Genomic DNA, 25,551 nt, shown 5'->3' on the forward strand with positions numbered 1-25,551 from the left:
TGGTTAAGCCTTTCTGATTAACTGATCAAGCAAGCATGTTAAGGGGTCTTCCACTGGAGTGTAAATGCTAAATAATAGTGATAATTTTAGAAACTCTAAGTCAGGAATGATGCAGGGCATCCTCTAGTGTCCAAAACCTGCTTAGTCAGTTTGCTTACAAAAACAAAACAAAACAAAAAATCATTATACACATAGTAAAAATGGATATTAAGAAGTTAGAAGCAATTTTAAACAAGTTCTCCTAATTTTTAACCCATACCTACTATGTCTCTCCTTTTAGTAGGTCTTTGGAGAAAAATTGTCATTATACCTTTAGGTACATCATGGAATATGGTTAACAGTGTAAATACCCATATATTTTAATTAAACAGACAATTAAACCCCTGTGCAACTTCTGTTATGAAGCACCCGTGACCACTTCTATCCCTCCCTTTCTACCCAATCCTCCATGCCTTCCCCCACTCCCTACTTTCATTTCGCATGTCTAAGATATTCAGACTGTGACATCCTCATTTTCCTTCCTTTTGATACAAAGGAATCTCAAGCTTCTTCCTCCTTCCATTTCTTCAAAGTTAGCACAGCGTTCCAAAATGAAAATTCCTTTTCTCAAGATTTGACACTTAATTTGCAAATCTCGGTTTAAGCATTACTTCAGGCCAGACTCTGCGTTAGGCTCTGGATATAAAGCAAGGAGCAGAAGAGAAAGTGCTTCCTCCCCCACGGAGCCTGCAGTCTAGAAGAGGGGTGAGCAGTTGAGCCGCAATCACAATAACAGCGTGATCAGTGTAGAAGAGGGATGGTGGGCCTACTATGTGAATGGTGCCCAGGCAGGGCCGAGCACAGGAGCCGTTGGCAATCTGCCTTTGTGTTGTCAGTGCTTGACCTCCACCTGCCTGTTTGGCTGACTGATGACCCACTCCCTTGGTGACTGGCTGCATGACTGAGATTGATGAGAAAACCAAAGGGCAGTTGCTGGTTAACCTTTTCGGTGGCTAAGGGCAGGGCTTTGGTCCCAGCTTTTCAGTTTTCCCTTGTAGATGAGAAGGGGGGGCGCTGGAAACAGTTCTTCCTGCTATTTCTACTTTACCACTGAGGGGAATGAAAGGAGTTTTTTCTTGGTCTCCCACACCTCCCTCTGGCTTGGGCAGCTCTTACTGCCCCGGCTACAATTAAGGAGGAAAGACCATGGGCAGCAGGAGAATACACCCCCTTCCTTACCCAGGTACTTAGCCTCCTCCATGCGGAGTTCCAGAAATGGGCCATTCTGGGCTAGTGCAGAAAGAAGTTCACTTTGGAAGTTTTTGTGGCTACGATGCAGAGACTGCTCCCTAAAACAGTCTTGAAAATTCACTTCGTCTTTAGCATTTCCTATGTGCAAACATAAAAAGAATGTTTGGAAGTTCTCTTATAACCTGCGTGGCCTAGGCTGTAAAACTTGGAGAACAAGAAGGAGGAAAGAGGATGAAAATCAGAAGTGCCTTGGCAGATGGGGCTAAAGGGCTGTCTTAAAATGGAGGCGTGGGACACAGAAATATAAATCTCCTTGTCCAGGGGGCTGGTCAACCGTGGGATACAACTGATCTTCAAGGAGTGGCATCTGGGTAATGGGGAAAAGCTGCCAGAGTCATCAATAGGAGGCACTGGTGTCCTAGGAGAAGCATGGATTTTAGATGAATCCAAACCCAGGCTTTGCCATTTAATAGCTGTGTGACCTTGGACAAATCAACACCTTTAAATCTCCTCACTTTCCCCAGAGTATTGGCCTTAGGATGAACTGAGACCATGTGGATAGGCTGACAACATCCCATCAATATCAGTTCCTTGTCAAGTAGGCCAATTGATTTCCTGAGGTCACACAATTGGTTAAGTGGAAGCCAGTCTGGGCTGGATGGCGGGCCCACTTCTCAATATGGAGCCTGCTCATTTCTCATGTGCTCGGTAACCTACTTCTGCGAGCTGCAACCGTGACCTGCTTTCTCCCAGTCCTCAGCTTCTAACGCGTTGCCTAAAGAATAGACTGATAAACAAACCTCCGGTAAGTCAAACAGCCTTGAACTAGCCAAAATCCTCGGTGAAAAGGAAAAAAAAATGCCTCCAAAGAAGATTTGCAGAAGCAAGAAACCTTTTGAGTGGATGTCAGAGATCCCCAAATCTGCCACTTATACGTAGGAGCTCCTTTGTCCTAGTCCCTTAAAGCTTTGTGATAATTGACCTGTGTCACATTTTGAAAAGAGTCCCCCTGCCATTACTGGCCTAGCAACTAACAGTTCTTTGTATACGAATCAGTAGTTACTGTTACTCTGATCTTTCCTGGAAGCATGCCCTGGAGGCCGGTCAGATTGTTTCCGTACAGCCACAGGGGGCACAGTAGGTAGTCTTTGATGATAATCAAGACATCACTAACTAAGGGCTCCCTCTGTTGATTGTTAACCTTGGTAAATTGTTTGTTACCCAGTTGGAACCAATACAAACATACAGAGTGCCTACTCCTGCAAAAAATGGACCTGGACGCCTGGGTGGCACAGTGGTTGAGCCTTTGGCTCAGGGCATGATCCCAAGGTCTAGGATCGAATCCCACATAGGGCTCCCCGTGGGGAGCCTGCTTCTCCCTCTGCCTGTGCCTCTGCCTCTCTCTCTCTCTCTCTCTCTCTCTTTCTCTCTCATGAATAAATAAATTAAAAACCTTTAAAAAAAAAAAAACAAAAAGAAATGGACTAAATCACTAAAGGACACAAGGACCGAGACAGTGTGGCTGCTGGCCACTGGAAGGAACAGACCTGTGTATATGGAAAACTACAAGACAAAACCACACAGAAACGGTTAGTTTGCTTGGCACACCAAGGCTGAGTAGCAAACCATTCCAATGTCAAGGGCTTAAACAACATTTACATATTCTCACTCATTCACATGCAGGCTGGCTGGCTAGCTTTGGCAGGGCTGCGCTCCAAACTGCTTAAGTTCAGGTTTGCTCCACGTGACTTTCATCCTCCTTCACTTGGTGAAGGGCCCGGTTACAGGGAGGAATGGGGTTCAGTTACAGAGGCCGCCGAGCCTCTTTTTCATTTCGATCATCCTCCCGCTAACGTCGACGTCTCATGAGTTCAGCTCTCTGGTTTTCTGTTGTGTCCTCGGTGCCTGGCACAGAGCTGCACATAGTAGGAACCAATGAATATTTGCCCAAGAAATAATGCAATGAGTAAGTGGTGCTGTGTTCATGAACAGTGCTGTGACAGAGCAATGGGATGCTTGAGCGTCTTCTCACAGTAGCCCTGAGTAGGGCACCTGGGTGGCTCAGTCAGTTGGGTATCTGCCTTTGGCCCTGAGGTCCTGATCATCGGGCTCCCCTGCTCAATGGGGAGCCTGCGTCTCCCGCTCCCTCTGCTGCTGCCCCTGTTTGTGCTCTCTCATTCTCTCGCTCCCTGTCAAGTAAATAAATAAAACCTTTTTAAAAAATAGCCCTGAGTAATAGCCTTGCTGTTAATCCAAGATTTATGGAATGATGGGAAAACCATGGTTGGACTTAAGACATTTCACACACATATTTTTCTATTTAAACCTTTCCCTGTCGAGAAGGCTTTTACATTAGCTAAAAGTGTGCAGAGAGGCTTTAACTGCTGGAGTTATTTAAAGAGTATGGAATGCCTTTGCAACTTAAAAATGGAAGTGTGATGAAGTTTAAGCAGTATTCTAATTGGCCTTTCTTCATTTTCCCTGAGGCGGATAAACCAAACCCACAGAGGAAGCTGACAGTGAGTAACAGCAAGTAACAAATCTTGCTGATCTGGCACTTAGGTATTGTTCCTGACGGCACATGCCTTCCATGTAGAATCTAATATAAAGCTCCTTTCGTAGATAAAACTGATGCATATTATAATCCCACTTTGAATAGATTCTTGAGTTCTTGTGTTCAGATTTTAGGAACAGACATGCAATCTCAAGGATACAGAACAGAGACCCATGCCAAAAATGTAACTATTTTGCTTGAAATAGCTTTATTATGAACAAAAACAATTTAAATGACTCAAAATGAATTAGTGGAAGTTTTCTGGACATGCAATTAGACATCTGTCCAAAAACTCCTTCTGTGGATGAGGTCCTGACATAATAAGTTTCCTGTGAGCAATCAGTATCAGTTACACTGTTTAAGAATGGCAAATGTCGTCTTGAATGCTTGGGCTCCAGATGCTAGAAGACTAAGGGAAGATGTCTTTGGGTGATTCAAGGATAGAGGGTCTCAGATGAACTAAGTCCTTCTGTGAATTGTTGATTTCTTTTTAGGCAATCTGATTTCCTTTCACACTACAAAGGGAAAGAAATATTTTAGAAAATAGGCTGGGCAGAAGGATATGGATCTTTTGGGGTACCTGGGTGGCTCAGTTGGTTAAGCATCTGACTCTTGATTTCGGCTCATATCATGATCTCAGAGTCATGAGATCAAGCCCCTCATTGGGCTCTGCACTCAGTATGGACTCTGCCTCAGATTCTTTCTCCCTCCCCTACTACTTCTCCCCCTACTCATGCTCGCTCTCTCTCTCTCTAAAATAAGTAAAATCTTTTTTTCTAAAGCATGTAGGTCTTTTAAGTGTTGGAGAGAATTCTGAAGCTACTTGACCTATTTGCACCATGGCCTTTGAAATTAAACTCCCATAATTCCAATATGTCATGTGACTTGGTTTAATGCCCCTATTCCTAGTGTTTATAATGAAATTTAAAAGAAAGTAAATGATACCAAAAGAGACCCTCTGAAAGGCATCAGTAGACGCCCCAGTCTCTTGTCATGAGGACTTTCTCGTCTGTCAACCTCTGAAACAGCCTCAGTAGTTCTTAACCCAGACCATTTATTATTAGACTCTCCTGGGAAGTTTTAAAAATATCATTGCCCCAGGCCCACCCCCCAGAGATTCTGATTTAATTAGTCTGGAGTGGAGCTGGACATCTATATTACTTTTTAAAATTCTCCAAGGGAGCCCAGTGTGCAGGAAGATTTGAGGAATGCAGGGCTAGACCAATCTTACCAAGTCTCTGGAAGGTGAGAGTGGAGGCATCTCTGGCCTCACTCTCTCATTTGAGCCTCCTGTTCCTCCATAACCCCAGATCCCCAAAACAGAAATTGGAAGCCACAGAACAGAGGGTCTTGGAGTTGCCACTCTAGTCCACATGGCAAAAGCACTGTCATAAATGAGTTGCTGCCAGTGGATGTTGTCCCAAAGTACTGTGCTCTCTGGAACCTGTTCTGAGGCTTGTAGGGCCCTCCACTTGGATCTCAGTGCCCCTTTTACAAGAGAAGGAATGCTTACTTTTTAAGCATTTTAAACATAAAAACATGCATCTCAGTGGTCTTACTGAAGATAAATGGCAAGGGCCACTTAATTCACATCTTGTTCGGGCTTAATAAATTAACAGTGATCCTAGAAATACACCCTATATTTCTGCACATTAGAACAGGGGAGTAAATTATTCTTTTGCAATATTTTCTCATTCCTTTTCCATCTGATAGACATCAGTACCTGAATGCAGAGTATACGTATTTGGCCTGTAATTTAATGAGCAATTTCATTTGATGAGTCAGAATTTGGGATTTGGCAGCCAAGAAATATGATCAGCATGCATCCATAATTCTTTTTCATCATAGAAATCACTATTGTTTCCATGGAATCAGTTGAAATGATGAATATTAACTCTGACTTCTCCTTGTGTGCATGGAAGCAAAATGGCAGACAAGAAAGATCAGTGGCAATAGAGATTTTGTGTTAAACAAAATATTTATACTGAAATATCACAGTCCAGCCTTATCAGCTTCCTGCTACCACCCCCCTTATATGACCTATAACAGGACCTGTATGTTACTCACATTTGCACTTACGAGATGACTTATCAATCAAATGGAAACCAGTGGTTGGAGCTCTTTTTTCTTGAAGAACACTGCTAAAAAAAAAAAAAAAAAAAAAAAAAAAAAAAAAACACTGCTGATGTAAATATGTAAGCCAGGAAGAAAAGATCAAAGGCATGCAGAGGAGATTGATCAGAGGAGATCGTTAGTTGTGTCCAGTGATCTTATGGAATGAGATTGTCTACCAGAAGCTTCCAGGCAGTCACTAATACCTCCTCAGGGCCTTAGGAGCAGTCAATGGTTCATTGACCAAGAAGGAATTAAAAAACAAAACTTAGCAATAACAACAAAAACCCAGAAAGTTTGAGACATGCCGATGAACATTTTAAGTCTCATGGACAGAAGAACCTACAGAAGAGGCCAAGGTTTTGAACCAGGCAGAATTTTTCCTTGATTCACTCATTCATTCAACAAATAAGTATAAGCCATGTCAGGGATTGTTTTTAGCACTGGGGATAAGGCTGCTTTTCATCAATATTGATAGAACTTCACCTCAAAGGTGATAGAGGTTCAGGAAAAGGTTTTCCCTGTGGTACATTTAATTTTCATTAGCTTCAGTAAAACTTACTCCTAAGTGAAATATTGTTTTTCTTTGACTCTCAAACTTCCTGCAAGATGGCAGTTTTCATCAAGAGGAAGAACATGCATATTATGCTGTGGCTGCTGGTGAAAGAATTTGGGACCAAAACTTTGCTCAGACAGCTGGTATTTATCTAGAAAAAAAAGTGGCAGCAGTGTTAGCAGACCCTCTCAAATATAACAAGTTGAAGGAGTCGTTTTAGGATTGCAGTGCATTCTTCCAGAACCCAAAGTAAGACTGTATTGGGTGAAGCATGAGTCCCAGCTGTCCCTGTGTACACTCCTTTGGTACCAAAGAGGGTATTCTCTTCGACGTCAGCATCAGATACAAAGAGGGCACATCTCAAAGTACAGCACTCACTGAAATAAATCTTAAGCAATGACATTGAAACACGACTGGCTTCTAAGATGACAGTGAAGACATAATTGCAATTAAAAGAAATTATAGATTAAAGGGACTCTCCTAAAAGACTATTGAAGAACATCACTATTTGAAATTATTTTATTAGCTTACTTATGTAATATCTGTCTTCTCTATGCCTGCTCCAAAAAGACAGGTCTTCATCTTATTCACCAATACCTAGACCAGTTGCCTTATATGAAGTTTATTAAATATCCCATGACCTGAAAAATTGATGTAGATGATACAAACCTGGAAGGGACATCAGACTCTACATCCTAAAGCTCTCAATTTCGTGGAATGGCCAACTGAACTGAAAAGGTGGCATTAGAGCAATAAAGATGAAATCTATTATCTGGTTCACAATTAACATCTACACAGGGGCAGGACTGAGGAGATTTGGCTTCATGGCAACACATATGAAACACTTAGATGGTTTGGTTGACCATAAAGTCAGTATGAGTCAACAGTCTGAAGAGCAAATGTCCAGTATCATTACTAGAAGTGAGTCCCCATTATAGTCAATTGATTTTCAACAAAGGGGCCAAGATAATTCAAGAATTGTCTTTTCAACACATGGTACTCAGACAATTGGATATTCAAATACACAAAAATGAAGTTAGACCCCTAAGTCAATAATACAAAAAGTGGATCAGGGACCTAAATGTCAGCGGTAAAACTATAAAAAACAATTCTTAGAAGAAAAAATAAGCATAAAGTTCATGACCTTGGATTAGGTAACTATTTCTTAGATGACACCAAAAGCACAAAAGACAGAAGAAAAAAGATAAATTGGGCTTCATCAAAGTAAAAAATTTTAGTGCTGCAAAGAGCACTATCAAGAAAGTAAGGACAGCTCACAGAATGGGAGAAATATTTGCAAATCCGGTATCTGATAAGGGTCCAGTATCCAGAATCTTTAAAAATGCTTACACACAATAATGAAAAAAAAAATAATTAAAAAGGACAATGGATTTGAATAGACGTTTTTTGAAAGAAGATTGCAAATGGAAAACAAGCATATAAAATGCTCAACATCATTAGTCTGTAGGACAGTGCAAATCAAAGTGATTCCACACACACTATCATGATGATTATCAAAAAGATGGATGTTACCGAAACACTAAGTATTGGAGTGGACGTGAAAGAATTGGAACCTTTATACCTAACTGGTAGAATTGTAAAATGGTGCAGACTCAGCGGGAAACAGTTCTCAGTTCCTCAGAAAGGTTAAAAACATGGAGTTTCCATATGACCCAGCAATTCCTCTCCCAAGTATTTGTCCAAGAGAAATTAAAACACAAGACAACACAAAACTTGTGCATGAATATTCATAAAAACATGATTCACAGTAGCCCAAAAAAGTGGAAACAACCCAAATGTCCATCAGCTGATAAACAAAATGTGATGTACCCATATTGTGGGATATTATTCATCAATCAATAAAGAGAAATGAAGTTCTGAGACATGCTACAACATTTAACAAACCTTGAAAACATTATGTCAAGTGAAAGAAAACAGTCACAAAAGGTCACATTTATATGAAATGTCCAGAATAGGCAAATTCTTAGAGATGGAAAGATTAGTGGTTGCCAGAAGATCAGGAAAAGGTAGTGACTGCTAATGGCTACAGAATTTCTTTGGGGGATGATGCAAATGTTCCAGAAGCGGTAGTGGTTGTACAACTATGTAGATAAACTAAAACACACTGAATCATACCCTTTCACAGCATAAATGTTATGGTATATAAATTATACCTAAATAAGGCTGTTACCAAAAAAAGGAGTCCCCCAGAACCAGGTTCCCTCTCATAGAGCCCTGATCATCTCATACGTGAAGTACTAAATTCAGTCCTAGGCATAGGACAGAAGCAAATCCGAGCTTAGCTCCAGTAGAAAAGCAGCTGGGATAATTAGGACATTTAGATTGTTCTGGACAACATATAGAAGACATGTGGAAGTTTAACCTGATTTAAAAAAGAAAAAGATTTACAGGGAGCATTCTAGTCCTTCAAATCTGAGTGACATTTGTACGGAAGAGGGATGAGAAGTGCCCTCTGTCATCGTGGAACACTCAAGTATCTAAGAAAAAGGAGAGCACAGAGGAGAGCTTTCTAAACATTGAATATTGTCTGAAAAAGAAGGAGCTCCCTTTAGGAATGATGCGTTCCTCGCCATGAAGCAAAGCCTCAGTGTCCATGTGCTAAGGAGGCAATGAAAGCCACCAGTGGCTTCAGATGACAGGTTGGACTAGCTGACCCTGAGATAGTTTTCCTATTACCGGATTCTATCACTTAATCCCAGGAAGCTCTTCTGGGTTGTAACTGATCACACAGATCTCATGTGCCTGAAAGTCTCTGATAGTTTTTTCCCTTAATGTATTTCTTACTTTGCACTTGCTCACATTAAAATGCACCAATATTTTTGTCTATTTAATCCACTCTTAAAATATCTTCTGAAATCCATCCTTCTCCACTAGAAATCAGGATCATCCGCCAGCCCAGAAGTTTTTCTGTACCCTTGTCCAGATCACTGTAAACTGGTCCTAAGTGACAGTTTTATGGAAACTCAATACCCATTCGTTTCTACCTTTTTTTTTTCCTGTCTCTAAACTGGTTCTTTATTTATGACAAATCTCCCTCGATTCCATGATAGCGTCATTGTAAACAAATAGTACATAAGAAAGAAACCTTATTACAGGTGTTTTTTGAGGACAGGGATCGCCTTCGGTATACTTTTTGCCACAATTTGAATTGGTTTGGGAGGCATGCGTGGTCTAACCTGCTAGGGGCTATAGGTAAACACCAGTAGAGATGGAGGCCAGTGAGCCATTCCATGCACTGCTTCCCCCTCAGCCACATGCATATTTATCTCCTCAAAGAATAGTAATAGACGATTCAGGCATAATTTGCTTTTGCAGAAGTTATGTCATGGGCTTAGTGTTCTGTGGCCCCACCTTTTTAATTTCACCAGCATGAAAGATAAAAAAAAAAAAAAGTCCATGCCTCAATAGTTTATGGTTTCCACTATCCCCTGGGAACCCTTCTTCTAAAACGATTATACAAGGCCATTTAAAGATAGATTGTTTATTTTAAGCTCCATGGGTCTTTCCTGAAGTTTCTTTAATACAGTGAGTTTTTAACCTACTGGAGGTTATAGGTCAACTTCAAGGAATCCATTAACCTACTGAAATAATATACAAAATCTTGTATGCATGTGTATGGACATTTTTTTCTTTCCTGACACGGATTTTACACCTGACCTGCCGCTCCATCCTCTGGTACGTGATCCAAACATCATTAGCCCCAATGTCCATGAGACTGTTGCTGCTGCTGTTCACGACTATTCACTCCCATCGCCTCTGTGTGACCTGTCATCAGGGTCGCTGTCAGTTCCCACCTTCCCACCTGCAGCTTTGTCATAGTCTCTGATGTCTGCCACTTGCAGGCCAGACCACACGCAGCTCTCAGAGCAGTTCTGATTGCCACCAGAAGTGCGCTAGGAGCCACCAGCTATCAGGAAGAGCTGGGTGGGCCTGGGCCTGGGTGCCTGCCTCCCTGGCGGGGCTGCAGTACACCCACGAGGTGAGCCCTTGCCCCTCTGCTGCTGAGCCAGCCCACTTGGACAGTGGCTGCCTCCCTGGTCTCTGGCCCGTGGCAAACTGCACTCATGTGTCTGGCCCCCGATTTGTTTCCCTAACCTTGCCAACCTCTTTCCCTGGCATTCTGGGCAAAAATCACTGTTTTGGTCCGCTCGGACTGCTTTAACAAAATACCATAGACTGGGTGACTTAAACAACACACATTTACTTCTCAGGGTTCTGGAGGCTGGGAAATCCAAAATCAAGAAACCAACCATTCGGTTCTTGGTGAGGGCCCTCTTCCTGGCTTGCAGATGGCTCCCTTCTTACTCTTCCTCTTCTTGAAAGGCTGCCTCTTCTCCTTCTCTTCTTATAGGGACACTGATCCCATCGTCCGGGCTCCACCTCATGACCTCATCTAAACCATTACTTCCCTAAAGCTGTTCCTCTCAATGCCATCACCCTGCGGTTAGAAGTTCAACATAGCAGTTTTGAAAGGACACGAACATTCAGTCCATAGCAAATGCATACTGTGGCATTCAGCCGCCTACAGCTCCACCAGCCTTACGTCTCTGTGTCTCAGGTACATCACCCCCCAAAATGGTGATAATAATAGTCTTGGCCCCATAGACTTGTTAATGAGGATTCACTGAGTTCACGAAAATAAAGGCCAGAGCAGCGGCTGATACAGCACAGATGCTGCATAAAGGTTAGCTGTTAGGATTTATTTAAGGAGATAGATTACACCGTGGGCTTGACCCAGGAAAGACCATAATCCAGAGGAGTTATCATAAAGGCAACTCTTGGGCAAATACTTTGAAAACTTCTGGTGACAAGAAGGCCTCCCTGATGTTTTATTTAACTCAACCATCTTGTTCCTCTGTACCATGACAGCAAGCATCACCCCTGCCAGGTCAGGAAAAATTCGTGTCCAGCAGCTGGTCCTTAAGGAATGTCTCTCAGAGGGGCTGGTGAAGGTGTCCAGCAGGGTGGTGGGGGCGGGGGTGAGCTTTGAAAGAAACAACATCCCCTTATTAAATTGCATAATCATCAAAAAGAAACAGCCCTTGTTGAGGGGACATGGAAGCGTACCAGTCAGATGTTTCTAGAGAAGCGGAACCTCCTGCTGCTGCTCTTTTGGATGCCCTGCAGCCACCAAGAACACGCTTCCCTGGGCCAACCCAGCACACAGCCGGGCTGCTAGAGCCAGGCCATCCTGACACAGGCCACCCTTGCTCAGATGCCTCATCAGCTAGAGTTGAGACTTCCTTAAAACTGCTCTGAAGTACTTGGTAGCTACCCAATCTTCCTGTTCCTGGCTTCTTTCTCACAGGGGTCAGCCCTGCCTGGGGGCCTGAGGCCTTCTCGTGCCCCACCCACCCGATCCACCAAACGCTTCTCCCCCAGGAAGTTGCTTACAGAACTCATCCTGTCTTGGGGACAGCAGACTCACATTGACTTTACGACTGCTCCCTCTCTGAACTTCTTCTAGAAGTTTACCTGCCTACAAATGAAAGCAGGTGCTTATTTCTGTCTATGCTGGATGAACCTTTGTAAAAACAACATATCAAGTAAGAAAAGAAATGTTAGTGGAGAGACACCTGGGTGGCTAAGTCGGTTGGGCATCTGCCTTTGGCTCAGGTCATGATCCCGGAGTCCCGTGTCGGGCTCCTTGCTCCACAGGGAGCCTGCTTCTCCCTCTCCCTCTGCCTGCTGCTTCCCCTGCTTGTGTTCTCTCTTTCTCTCTCTCCGTCAAATAAATAAATAAATAATATTTTTTTAAAAAGCTAATGAAGCTAATGCTATATCATACTGAAAAAAGGCTTTTTCCCTCCATATTTTTATAATCATTTTTAATTGGATCATTTTCTCATCAAATTTCATGTGAATCCAGATTCTGTAGTCTATGCTTGTTAATTCCTTATCATGAGCTCATGGGTTCAAGAATGCAGAAAGGCAAATTTATAAGCCTTCCCAGTGATTTAAAAAAAAAAAAAAAAAAAAGGAAAGAAGACAGATAGGTAACCACTGAGCTGTTAACTAATAGAGGTCTATTTGCATTTGAAATATTTAGAACTTCAGAATAGCGTAGATTTGAAGATATATTGAATTGGTAATTCCACCATGGTTTAATCAACATGCTGTTACAGTAAGTGCACCTATAAACCGCTGCTCCGCTAATATGACAACCTAAATGAGTGAAAAATTACCAGCAGCGGTGGAAATTATTATTTATACCTGATAGCTACACAAGCGTTTTTAGTGATGCTTTTTACATTAAATATTAACTCCAGCATCCTAAGCTTATAAGCCATTTATATTGTTTTCAGAAGAAATGTGAAACAGTAGCTGTGATGCTTTCCCTAGACTGTGGACCTCCCTCGGCTTTAGCCTAAGCCCCGTTTTGGCATCACTAACCCGTATGCGTCCACCTCTTCTTACAGGAAACTAGATATGCCCTGGCCAGTAGCCAACCAGCCACATTACTGATCTGCTGTTATGCCCAGCAGTAACCTCTGCATTGTGCTCCTCACTATATCAGTTTCTCCTGCTTATTCCTTTGGGGGAAGTCATGTTCCTTGTGCATAGAGTATACATAGCTAAATGTGCGATTGTTCGGCCTTGGGTGTTTCAACAAATAGGTTTGATTTCATAGTCCTTGGACTGTACTGTTACAAACAAATTTAAGAATGATAGAATTACCATTTTCTAGGGACAAGACAGTGTGAATTGATCTGTCATCAAATAAGAGTTGGATGGATTGACTGGGACATATATTGGTAGCATGGGTAAAAAATAAATGAAACAACACAGGAAATAGAGCCATTATTGTTGTGTGTACGGGAATTCTCCCAAGGGCAACATAGATACTTCCATTTGTTCCCAAAACCTGGACATCCCGAGTGCCTATGTAGCACATTGACAAGTATGGGGCAAAGGAATCTGCCTAAAGGCAGTACCTTGCACACAGTAGATATTATCGAATTGAGGCTTGCTCAAACTATACGAATAGATTGCCTTCAATAAAAGTCAGCTCTAGAAATAAAATCACCTACAGTAGACACCTTAGGAAAGAGAACTATTGTCTGGCTCATTGATCTGAAACAATCAATTTAAAATGAGGATAAATTGGCTCACTTCTAGCCTGTGAAATGAAAGATAAATGTTTAAATAAGAGCAAATATCAGATGGAACTGCTACTTTTGTGTTTAAAAAAAATAGTGCATGTCAGCAATTTCACACGGTTCCACCTAACAGTATGAAGGAGGTATTGGTGGAGGGATCAGGATTTGGTTATGTGAGTTAAATTGAAGTTTAATCGTTCAAAACATTTTAAGCACATTATAAGAACCCCATTAAAGAAATCCATATAGAATCCTTTTCAAAGCAAAACACTCTTTTTTAATGAATGACAAACCCATAATTTCATCTACTTTTTTTTTGTCAACTTGATCTTTTACATGCTAAAAGCTTTCATCAATTTGGAATGTTTTCATCAATTTGGAATCATTCACATCTATAAAAAATATATATTTTTAAGATTTTATTTATTTATTCATGAGAGACACAGAGAGGCAGAGACATAGGCAGAGGGAGAAGCAGGCTCCCCTGCAGGAAGCCCCATGTGGGACTCGATCCCCAGACCTGAGATCACACCCTGAGCTGAAGGCAGACACTCAACCACTGAGCCACCCAGGCTAAAAGAAATCTTTTTTATTATAAGAGAATTGTATTTATTTTTTAAAGATTTACTTATTTTAGAGAGAGAGAACACACATGCCTGAAGGGAGGGGCAGAAGGAGAGAGAAGAAAGAGAGAATCTCAGGTAGACTCCCTGCTGAGTGCGGAGCTTGTCGCCAGGCTCAATCTCATGGCCCTGAGATCATGACCTGAGCCGGGATCAAGACTCTGAGGCTCAACCAACTAAGCCAGCCAGGCGCCCCAGATTACTTTAAATGTAATAGAGAAAAGAATTGCATAATCTAAAATGAATTGCATTTACTTTACAAATATGTTTCAATTATAGAAGATGGCATGTATGCCTCAAATTTAAAACAAGATTAGGGAGATGATCGTGAGAACAGCATTAGTGTGTGGCATGAAGACTCCATTGGCCCCTGGAATAAGGCAGGCCTGGCTGACTGGCCGAGTGGCCTTAGGCAGACACCAGTCTCTGTATTTGTAAAATGGGGAAATAATAGCAACCCACGGTGGCAATCTAAAATAGTGTACATAAAGTGTCCAGCATTGGACACTCAATAAATATTAGCTATTATTAGAAAGAAGACGAGGGTTTTGAAAAAAAAAAAGATTATAATTTTTTTTCTCTTTTTTAAGCCAAATCTGGAATTTAAGCAGCTTACAAGGGATTAATTCCCCTTACCTCCCTAACCAGTTTGTTCCCCTCTGCATAGCATCAGACAGTAGAGGCATCAGCCCTACCATGGGGTAGCCAGAGGTGGACAAAGTCTACAAGCAGGTCCCAGACAGGTTAAACATGAAATAAATCAAAATTCAAAAATATATTTAGAAGTCCAAATTCCCCCTCAACCTAGAGTATGAGAGCAAATGAGCCTCAACCTAGAGTATGAGCTTGACCATGTCTGACAGTTCTGTGCCCAGCTTGACTGGCTGCTCCTGGATGGGAAGGGCTTTCCCTCAGAGCTCGTACCCCAGTGCCTTTGCAACATGTGGGCAGAGATGACTCCACACCTGCTATATCAGAAGGAGAGCTTTCCCAGGGAGCCTGGTGGGTGACTTGGTTGGAAACAATATGAGTCCTCTCTCCTTGAAAAAACAATTAAGATAAAATGGCTACAACCATCACTTCTAGCCCACATAATAATGTTACTATTTTCAGGTAAGAGAAGCAGCAGAAATAAGAAATCCAGTATTTTTTTAATCTTATTTTTTTTTAAGTCTAGAGGGAAGAAATTATCTTATTTTTCTTTAATTGGCAAACTAGAAAACCCTGGATTTGTTTTCTCCCAACTGAAGTATGGTCAACATAAAGTACAGCTGGGAGTTCTTTCTATCACTGAGGCCTAAAAACATTTGAGGCCTCGAAGCAGTAATATAATGAACCCGACAGGTATCTGGAATGGCCCGGCTGAGACGCGAACGTAAGAGAGAGATGCAATTTTGATTATAGTTGTCTTCTTGAGGATGGCTACGGCATTTCTCAGGTGCATTGTTCCCGCAGATGGCCTGAGTGACCCAGTGCACTTTCTCCCCATTAGCCTGGGCCCCACCACCGCTGGACACATGGAGGCCCTGCTCACACGGAGGTCCTGCTCACATGGAGGCCCTGTACCTATGGTAAACCCAGGTCACATGGAGGCCCTGCTCACATGGAGGCCCTGTACCTATGGTAGACCCAGGTCACATGGAGGCCCTGCTCACATGGAGGCCCTGTTCACATGGAGGCCCTGCTCACATGGAGGCCCTGTACCTATGGTAGACCCAGCTCACATGGAGGCCCTGTTCACATGGAAGCCCTGTTCACATGGAGGCCCTGCTCACATGGAGGCCCTGTTCACATGGAGGTCCTGCTCACATGGAGTTCCTGCTCACATGGAGGCCCTGTTCACATGGAGGCCCTGCTCACATAGAGGTCCTGCTCACATGGAGGTCCTGCTCACATGGAGGCCCTGTTCACATGGAGGCCCTGCTCACATGGAGGTCCTGCTCACATGGAGTTCCTGCTCACATGGAGGCCCTGCTCACATGGAGGTCCTGCTCACATGGAGGTCCTGCTCACATGGAGGCCCTGTTCACATGGAGGCCCTGCTCACATGGAGGCCCTGTTCACATGAAGGTCGTGAAGGCCCTGCTCACATGGAGGCCCTGCTCACATGGAGGCCCTGTTCACATGGAGTTCCTGCTCACATGGAGTTCCTGCTCACATGGAGGCCCTGCTCACATGGAGGTCCTGCTCACATGGAGGCCCTGCTCACATGGAGGTCCTGCTCACATGGAGGCCCTGTTCACATGGAGGTCCTGCTCACATGAAGGCCCTGTTCACATGGAGGTCCTGCTCACATGGAGGTCCTGCTCACATGGAGGCCCTGTTCACATGGAGGTCCTGCTCACATGAAGGCCCTGCTCACATGGAGGCTCTGCTCACATGGAGGTCCTGCTCACATGGAGGTCCTGCTCACATGGAGGCCCTGCTCACATGGAGGTCCTGCTCACATGGAGGCCCTGTTCACATGGAGGTCCTGCTCACATGGAGGTCCTGCTCACATGGAGGCCCTGTTCACATGGAGGTCCTGCTCACATGGAGGTTCTGCTCACATGGAGGCCCTGTTCACATGGAGGCCCTGTACCTATGGTAGACCCAGCTCACTTGGAGGCCCTGCTCACATGGAGACCCTGTACATATGGTAGACCCTGCTCACATGGAAGCCTTTCATGATGAAGTGCTCCCCAGGACTTCAGCTGACTAAATGCTTCCTCAGACATCCACACGCTCTTTCCAAAGAGTCTAACAACTTTGCTTTGGCCATTGCTGAGAAGCAGCAGAGGTTTCGTACAGCAGAAAGAAGCAGCAAAGATTTTCCCATCTCTGGGGAGAAAGAAGCTGGCCACCCATGGGTGAGTTACAGGGCCTGAGGGCACAGCCACCTCCCTCTCCTATCACCTCCACCTCCACACACAAAACACACCTGTGCACACAGCATGGTGTCCACGTAGAGATACACACACAGACCTAGACACGCAGATAAGCACACACAGACACACCCATTCACACACACAAACACACAGATACACACAGGACACAGACACACAGATAGGCACACAGATACAGACACACAGAAACATTCGCACACAGACCCACACAGGACATCACCCCACATAGAGACGTGGAGAAAGACATACACACACTATCAGGAAGGGAACCTGATATGTTCCTTCTGGTCTCCTGTCCCCTGGTGCCTAAATGGCAGCCCCAGAAGGGCACCCCAAGTGCACAGAGGGCTTTGTGTTCAGAGAGAACCTCATGGATATGAGACCGGCCTGGTGACTCCCAGAGAACATGCCAGCTGCAATGAAAAGCGCCAAACCTACAAAGCGCAAAGGCCATCGGGGGATGTTCACAATGCTTCCCTGAACTACACTTTGCAGCCTGCTCACATCAAGAAGTCCAGATTACACACAGAATTGTTTTCAGGGGACTTGGAACTTATTATTTAATAATGTTATTGCTGCCGTTCTAGAGTTCACTGATAGGTCTGTGAGCCTGTGTGAATATAGAAGAATTATCGCAGACACTGGAACAAAATCAATTCTGCATAGATAGGCCACCATCTTTTAGGCCCAGTAAAAAAATTTATATAAATGATTAATTTAATAGCTGCATTTTTGAGGAATTGTTTTCCACCAGAGGAAATGAATAAATTACCAGATCTAATAAGACGAGAAAGAGAGAATGAACACAGAACAACGACAGAAGTGTCTGTGCTCCTCCCTGCCATCCCTCAGCAACTCTGAACCACCATTACTTAGTGCCAATTTGTCGGGGGGGAAAAAAGTTTATTAAGAATGTACCTTAGGCAAGGTTTTGTACCAGATGTTAGAAATAGATGCCAGACTGAGTCCTGGTCTGGAAGGTGGGAGGAGGTGAGAGCACCAGCAACCCAGGTGATATAACGCAGGAGCGGAGGCCCCTGGCAGGCTTCCTGGGAGTGGGACTGAGCCTGGTGCGGGAGGGGAGTGGAGTGGGCCAGGTGCAAAGGCGAGAACGCTTGTTCCCAGCAGAGGGCGAAGCTTGTGCAAAGGTGTGGAGAGGAGGAGGTTATGGAGAACCGCCAGGAGTGTGGAGCTGCCCCGCAGGGCGCCTTGTGGGGGGTGGGGGGATGCTGCCGAGACGCAGCTAGAGAGAGCCCAGCGATCCCTGCTCCAGCGCCGGACCTCACCCCGAAGGCTGTGGGGAACCTCCCAAGAATGTGGTTCTCCGTGTCCGCGGCCGTGGACCAGCCCTCTCCTCTCCTCACTTGTGCAAACCCTCTGCCTCAGCGAGGCCTCCGCCTTGTGCCCTGGGACACTGCCGCCGCCTTGCCCATTCGCTCCTTACTGCAGGCTCCCCAGGGACAGCTCCCCCTCCTGCTCAGGGCTGCCACCCCCTGGATGGGCACAGCTTCCCCTCCTGCTCAGGGCTGCCACCACCTGCATGGCGACAGCTTCCCCTCCTGCTCGGGGCTGCCACCCCCTGCATGGGGACAGCTTCTCCTCTTGCTTGGGGCTGCCACCCCCTGCATGGGGACAGCTCCCCCTCCTGCTTGGGGCTGTCACCCCCTGCATGGGGCCCCCGGGGACCCCGCCTGCCGCCCTCGCCCCCTCCTCCCCGTGCTTGCAGCCCCTCTGTCCCCAGCCTCCAGCACACCTCCGTGTGGGACTCAGTAGGATCTCAGGCTGCTCCCCCTCCGCCCCCTGCAGCCCTCCGCCCTGGCTCGGGGCTCAGCCCCTGGAGCCGCGGTCTCTTCACTGGGACAGACCCCACAGCTGCATCCTTAGCAGAGCTGGCGCTGCAGCCCGACAGGCTTGCGAGCATGTGGGTCTCCTCTGAAACCCTTAGCACACCAGAGCCCCCCGCCCCCGCCCCCGCCCCCGCCTCCTGAGGGGACCGCGCTGCCCTCCAAGGAGGGGTCAGAGCCACCACCTCCAGGAACATCACCAGCTTCAGAGCCCCACACCTACAAATGTGCCCGCACCCAGGCCACGCTGCTCTCCATGCTCCCCTTCCAAAGGCCAGTTGCTCCTCCTTCATCTAAAGAGAACTCCACCCAAGCTGGGGACCCCACTCCAAGGCAGCCTTGTCCCTTCATAAGCCCTTCTCTCAGTATCTGCTACCTCTCCAGTGCTGTGGCTCTTTCCTGGAATGTGCTGGAGTTCCATTCTTCTGAAGCAGAAAAAACCCAAAGAGTTTAACTCCCTCAAAGAACCACACTCTTCTTCCTTCATGGCCAGGCTTCTTTAAAGAGTCACCTACATACATACATACATACTTACATACATACATACATACATACATAAAAGATAGATGATGATGATGATGAAGATAGATAGATAGATAGATAGATAGATAGATAGATAGATAGATAGATGATAGTCACCTACAGTCACAGTTTCTCACCTCCTGGTACCCATTCACCCCTCGAGCCACAGCCATCCCCCTTCTGCTCCTGCTAAGGTTGCTGCCTGCTTCTTCACGGCTAGTCTCGGGGAGCCCTGAGGATCCCGATCCGGGCTGGCCTGTCTCCCACATTTGAAGCTGCTAACCTGTCCCTCCTTGAGAGTCTCTCCTCTCTTCTGTGCTCTAACCACCCTCATTTCTTTTCTACGGCTCTGTGCATCCCTGCTCCGTGTCCCTATGTGCAGCTGGGAAGACATCTGGGCCGTCAGTAGACCCAGGGAAAAGCCAGTGTGAATGGGAGGGAGGAGCAAGGCCGCAGAGGCAGGTGCGGAGAGTACAGGCGGAGGCAAAGAGGAAAAAGCAACACCTCCACCTACCTTTGAGACTGAAGAAAGGAGGTAAAAAGCTCAGGGTCAGTGGCCTGAATTTTCCCAATAAGGTAGGAGGTAAGAGTGTCTGCTGTTTGGGTGTGTAAAGAGGTGAAGACAGAATAATTGCAAGTGTGAATGGGAATAGGTGCTGACCCAAGGCAGGTGGAGGATCTGAGGGATGAAGCACAGGTAGGGTCTGTGCGGAGGTCTGGTCCACTGAGAATCTTTGGTGTCCTCCATCAGCGCTTGACCACCCCACGGCAGAAGAGGAAAGAACAGCCAGGGGAAACCCAGCCAGGGTTTGGTTGTTCTGGACCAGTGAAGCAAAAGGCTGGAAAGGCCAGGGGTGCAGGTTGCTGGTGAGAGATGCGTCCAGGAGGTCAACTGGTGAACCCCAAACAGTAGAGAAGAAAGTAGGCAGCGGCAAGGTGGTGACCTGGAAGGAAATGGAGGAAGCCAAAGACTGGCTGTCCCTGGGAGATGGGAGTGCAGACATAGTGAGACAGTGTGAGCTAGAAGGAAAGGAGGAACGTGAGGTTGGGGTAGAGCAATATCAGATGATGGCCAAAATCTGATTTGTGTTCTCCGTTTTTATTTGGACTATGGAAGCTTCAAGTGAGCACAGAAGTGCGAGAATGACCCAATGAAGCACTCAGTGCCCGTCCCCTTGCTTCTACAGTTGTCAGCATTTTACCCATTCGACTTCATCTACTCATCCTCCAACTCACATTTTTGGGGGCGGGAGAGTGGGAGGCTGTAGTGTATTAGAACAAATCCTAATTTTCATGCTACTTCACCTATAAATACTTCAGTAGATAAAATTTGGGTTTTTAATTGGAGAACAGTTCACTGAAATAAGAGTTTGGGGAAGGGATAATGAACACAATGACTATTAATTGAGTCTTTAGTATATGCCAGATATTTTACACATACTATTTAATTCTTCTAAAACCTCATGAGGTTGCTGTTATTATCGTTCACATGTCATAAATGAGGAACATGAAGCTATACAAAACTACATGATGTGCCTGACATCACTGTGCTGGTAAATGCAATTGTTGGGGAATTAAACCCTAGTCCATCAGACTGTGGTGTCCTTCCCATCAAGGTCAGGACTCTGCTGAATGTTGTTGGTATGAAGGGAACAGGAACTACAAAGTTAGGATGTGGGATGCTTTGACTATATCCCCAGGATCATAATTCCAGATGATGTAAACATAATGCCTATAATATTTCTTAATAAGTAGGCTCCACACCCACCCAGGAGCCCAACTCTGGGCTTAAACTCACGACCCTGAGATCAAGATCTGAGCTAAGATCAAGAGTCAGATGCTTAACCAACTGCACCCCAATAATGGCTATAATTTATGTGCCAAAATATTTGGTGACTTTTAGGGGAGAGAGGTGCTCATAGACCTTCTGGTCAATGCTCAAACAGGGAGAGAGAAAAAACAGCTGCATAGCTGAGCCACTGGGGACCCGGGTTTCTGCATTCAAGGGGAGGGATGGTTTAGGGGAGGCAGGTCAAAGGCCAACAGTGGTGGTGACAGGGTAACTCCAACGAGAAGGAGGAGTGACCCTGGTGGAAAGCCCAGGTACAGTAAAAGGGGAGAGGGTAAGTGAGTGGCTATTCATAATGGCATATGGAGCCCAGTGGGCAGAGTGACAAGGGCCAGGAGAGAAGTCACAGTGGGAGGATCCAAGAAGAGAGAGCAGCAGGTGGGAGAAAGAAAGGAACAGGACTGAATATCGTCTTTTTGGGAAAAAATGAATTGGGTATCAAAGCAATTGCCTGGTTCCATGCTACTCAACATGGGCCAGTGACAGTCTACGAACTCTCCTACCAGTTCCCCATGACCTAGGTGTAGAAATTGAGGAGAAGCAATAGTTTACAGGTTCGTGTAGCAGGATGATAGAACCCCAACTGCCATGGGCCAGGGCTTTTCTGTAGTTTACAGAAGTATCAATCCATGACAGATTAGAGATTTCTTTAAAATGACCCTTCACAGGGCTCCTGGGTGGCTCAGTCAGTTAAGCCTCTGCCTTCAGTTCAGGTCATGACCTCAGAGTCCTGGGATGTGACCCTGCATCAGGCTCCCTGCTCAGTGGCGAGTCTGCTTCTCCCTCTCCCTCTGCCTCTGTCTCTGTGGTCTCTCTCTCAAGTAAATAAAATCTTTAAAAAGTAAAATAAAATAATCCTTCACTTGTAACAATCACTGGATATTATATAAGACTGACGAATCACTGATCTCTACCTCTGAAACCAATAATACATTATATGTTAATTGAATTTAAATAATTTTTTTAAAAATCAAAAAAATCAAAATGATCCTTCACCACGGGCAGCTTTAGAAGTACTGGTCTATATTGCCTATGTATTATGATGTGTTTGCTCTAATTTTCCCATCTTGTTTGATCAAGGCCATGGGACACTTCATTGCAATAGGCAGCTTCTGTAATCTTCCCTATAGTCTTAAAAGAAACAGTTAAATTTAAATTGGAGGAGTTAACATTGACCACTTTTGCTACCGGCTACCTTGAGAGAGGAAACAAAGCTTCATGCTTTTTTTTTTTTTTAAAGATTTTATTTATTTATTCATGAGAGACACAGAGAGAGAGAGAGAGGCAGAGACAGGCAGAGGGAGAAGCAGGCTTCCCTTGGGGAGCCAGATGTGGGACTCGATCCCGGGACCCTGGGATCACGACCTGAGCCAAAGGCAGATAGATGCTCCACCACTGAGCCACCCCGGCGTCCCAAGCCTCATGCTTTTTAATCACATTTAAAAGTTAACTGAATCCAGTTTTCCAAACTTTTAGTAAAAGCTTTCCCAGAATTCTAAGATTGGCGATGGTTACTGTGGCCTTCCTGAAGAGATTTTATTTTCAGACTTTATTCCTCGTTTTAGTATTACTACAAGTTTTAAAAGTAATTGAACTTGGTCTAGACAGCAGATTTCGGTAGTTGCTAAGGAACTGGATTAGTGCTAATCTAACGAATGTATTATTCATTTTTATTTCCGTTTGTTACTACAGTACTTTAATTGCAGATAAATGTCTTTTATGGCTCTCCAGGATGTAAAGCATTTCTCTGTTAGCTGGTGGGTTAGCCAGGGGAGACCATGTTTGCATGCACCCTCCAAACAGATGGCATTCAGGATGAAGTGGCTCAAAAGAAGAAAAAAAGGCTTCTTGCGACATAAACAATAGCTGGCCTTGTAAGCAAGGCCACGGCCGAGTGCCCAGGGCCAGGCCAGCATAAGACCCACGGCCTGGGGCCGAGGCCGCTGGTGCTGCGCACTCTCCTGACTGCCTCTTCATGTCGCAGATGATGTCATTCTGCAACCTGCTGCCACAGTCAGCAGGCAGTCAGGTCCTCAGATAAAAGACTGGTTGTCAAACTAAGAAACTCATTTTCCACACGGCAGCCAAAGCAAGCTTTTGGAAAATAAATCTGATAGCATCACCCCAACCTCCCTGACCTCTCCAACCCCACTCTGCTTGAAACACTTGAGTGATTCCCAGGGCCTTTAAGATAAGAATTAAAACCTGAACAGGACTTCAGAGACCCCACCTGGGCCGTCCCCTCTCCAAGTGCACAACACACCGTGCTCAGCCTTTCTATTCCTTCAAAAGGCGGCCTTGTCCATACTTTTTGTTCCACCCAGCCCACAGCTCACTCACAACTCACCAGTGCTCGCTGCCAGTCCCCCTCGGTGGGAAGGTCTCCCCCTAGCCAAGAGGTCTCCCCTCAGCTGGCAGTCTCAGATAGGTCCTCATCAAATCCACACCACTCCTTCCTGGCATTTGTCCCATCTACTGTTTAATGTTTATTTGTCATATGTTTGATTAAGGACTGGTTTTTTTCTTTTTTTTTTTTGTTTAAGATTTTATTTATTTATTCATGAGACACACAGAGAAGCAGATACCCAGGCAGAGGGAGAAGCAGGCTCCATGCAGGGAGCCCGATGTGGGACTCGATCCCGGGACTCCAGGATCACGCCCTGAGCCGAAGGCAGACACTCAACCACTGAGCCACCCAGGTGTCCCAGAACTGGTTTTTCAATAGACTAGAGCTCAGGAAGGCAGAAACTGCCTGATTTTTCCTTCAGACTGTACTTCTAGTTTCTGGAAGAGCCCCTAGCGCAGAGCTAGCACTCCAAGAGTCGAAATGGGAGGCAGAAATTCTTAAACATAAACTCCAAACCACCTTCCAGGCTATGGCTATTTGTGAACAGTCCTCAAGGGCCATGACGTCATGAGCTGGATCATTGCCAAGGCATCAACGTGAAGCTCTAGCAAGGGACCCAGCAGCTGCTCCTCCATGTGCCAGTTGCCACCTCTTACAGAGTAATTCCTAAGAACTTAAAACAGTTTTGTTCTTTATGAAAAATAACACCGCCACCACCAAAAAAAAAAAAAAGGCAACAACTGCTAGTGCTGGTGCCTAATAAGAGCAAGTGAAGCAATGTAACACTGCCGTCTTTCACGGGGGATATATGCTATGGGCATATTCATGAATTTGAAGGTTAATAATAGCTAACGTCTATGAAACTCTGACAAGGGATGAGGCTGTGTGCTGGTGCTTGGGTATGTTTTCCCACTTAATCTTCTCAACAGATCTATTTTTATCCTCCTTTTTCAGATGAAGAAACAGAGATTCAGAGATGTCATGTGATTCATCCAAGGTCACACAGCTAGTAATGGCAGAGAGTCGAGCTGAAGCTCCATGACCTAACTAACCCCAGAGCCTACACTCTTAACCATTACCTTTATCACCTCTCCCAGAGAGGTCCAGGCACATCCTTAGCAGATATCAAGGGAGTTCTGTACTCATAGACTAAATATTCTTTTCATAGAGGAATAGCTGTTGCTTCATCTGATACTTTGAGTTTAGGTTAAGACTTCACTAAAAATAGCTAAATAGCTCACCTTTAGTTTCTTCATCTTCCATACATCTTCAATTTTGATCCATTTCTAAAATACAGATTGATTATCTCTCTCTCTCTTTCAGGTTCAGGAATGTTCAATGGCTTCTCTCTGCTTAAAAGAATACGACATAAACAATAGCTGGCCTTGTAAGCAAGGGTCCCTCGCTAGTGACACCACTTAGCCTGGCACATGGGACCCCATGAACCGACCCAGGCTCTGTCCTCTCTCATCACCCACTGCATCCTTCATATAGGACTCTTTTCTTGCCTGAAATGTGTGTCTCTCATCTTGAAATGCTATTCATCCATCCAAATCAGGTCAATCTGAGGGACAAATCATATATAGAATGACAACAAATATTACTATTATTTTCAATGAATTTAAATATTATTTTTTTAATTTAAGTATTATTAAGTTCCATAATACTCAACTAAGTCTGAGAGGAAAGATTAATTGGGGGGAAAAAAAAGAGATTGAGAAAGCTCTTGGCCTTTTGCAAACATGATTAATAAGGTTTTCAATAGCAGATTCAATTTCAAATTAGGAAAGAATATTTAACATCACTTCTAGAGGGTTTTTTTCCCCCTCTCAACAAATCTAAATCTACCAGAAGGGCTTTGCAGCAGTTTTCTCAAAGTGTAACAAATTCTACTTTGTATATCATCTC

The 25,551-nt window shown here is 44.8% G+C and overlaps 1 protein-coding gene across 5 annotated transcripts in view; it reads left to right on the forward strand.

Moving 5' to 3' along the window:
• Positions 1-25,551, forward strand: part of ZNF704 (zinc finger protein 704) — a 253,690-nt gene that overhangs the window by 154,401 nt on the left and 73,738 nt on the right. The window contains exon 3 of one of the 5 annotated variants that reach the window (XM_077876459.1): positions 15,689-16,865. The exons of the other annotated variants lie outside the window; for them this stretch is intronic. Coding sequence (XP_077732585.1) covers positions 15,689-16,460 — 772 coding nt within the window. The 3' untranslated portion in view covers positions 16,461-16,865. Of the gene's footprint in view, positions 1-15,688; positions 16,866-25,551 lie in introns of those variants that run through there. 5 annotated transcript variants of the gene reach the window in all.

Source organism: Canis aureus, chromosome 28 (genome assembly GCF_053574225.1).
Source record: "Canis aureus isolate CA01 chromosome 28, VMU_Caureus_v.1.0, whole genome shotgun sequence".
Lineage (NCBI taxonomy): Eukaryota > Metazoa > Chordata > Mammalia > Carnivora > Canidae > Canis > Canis aureus.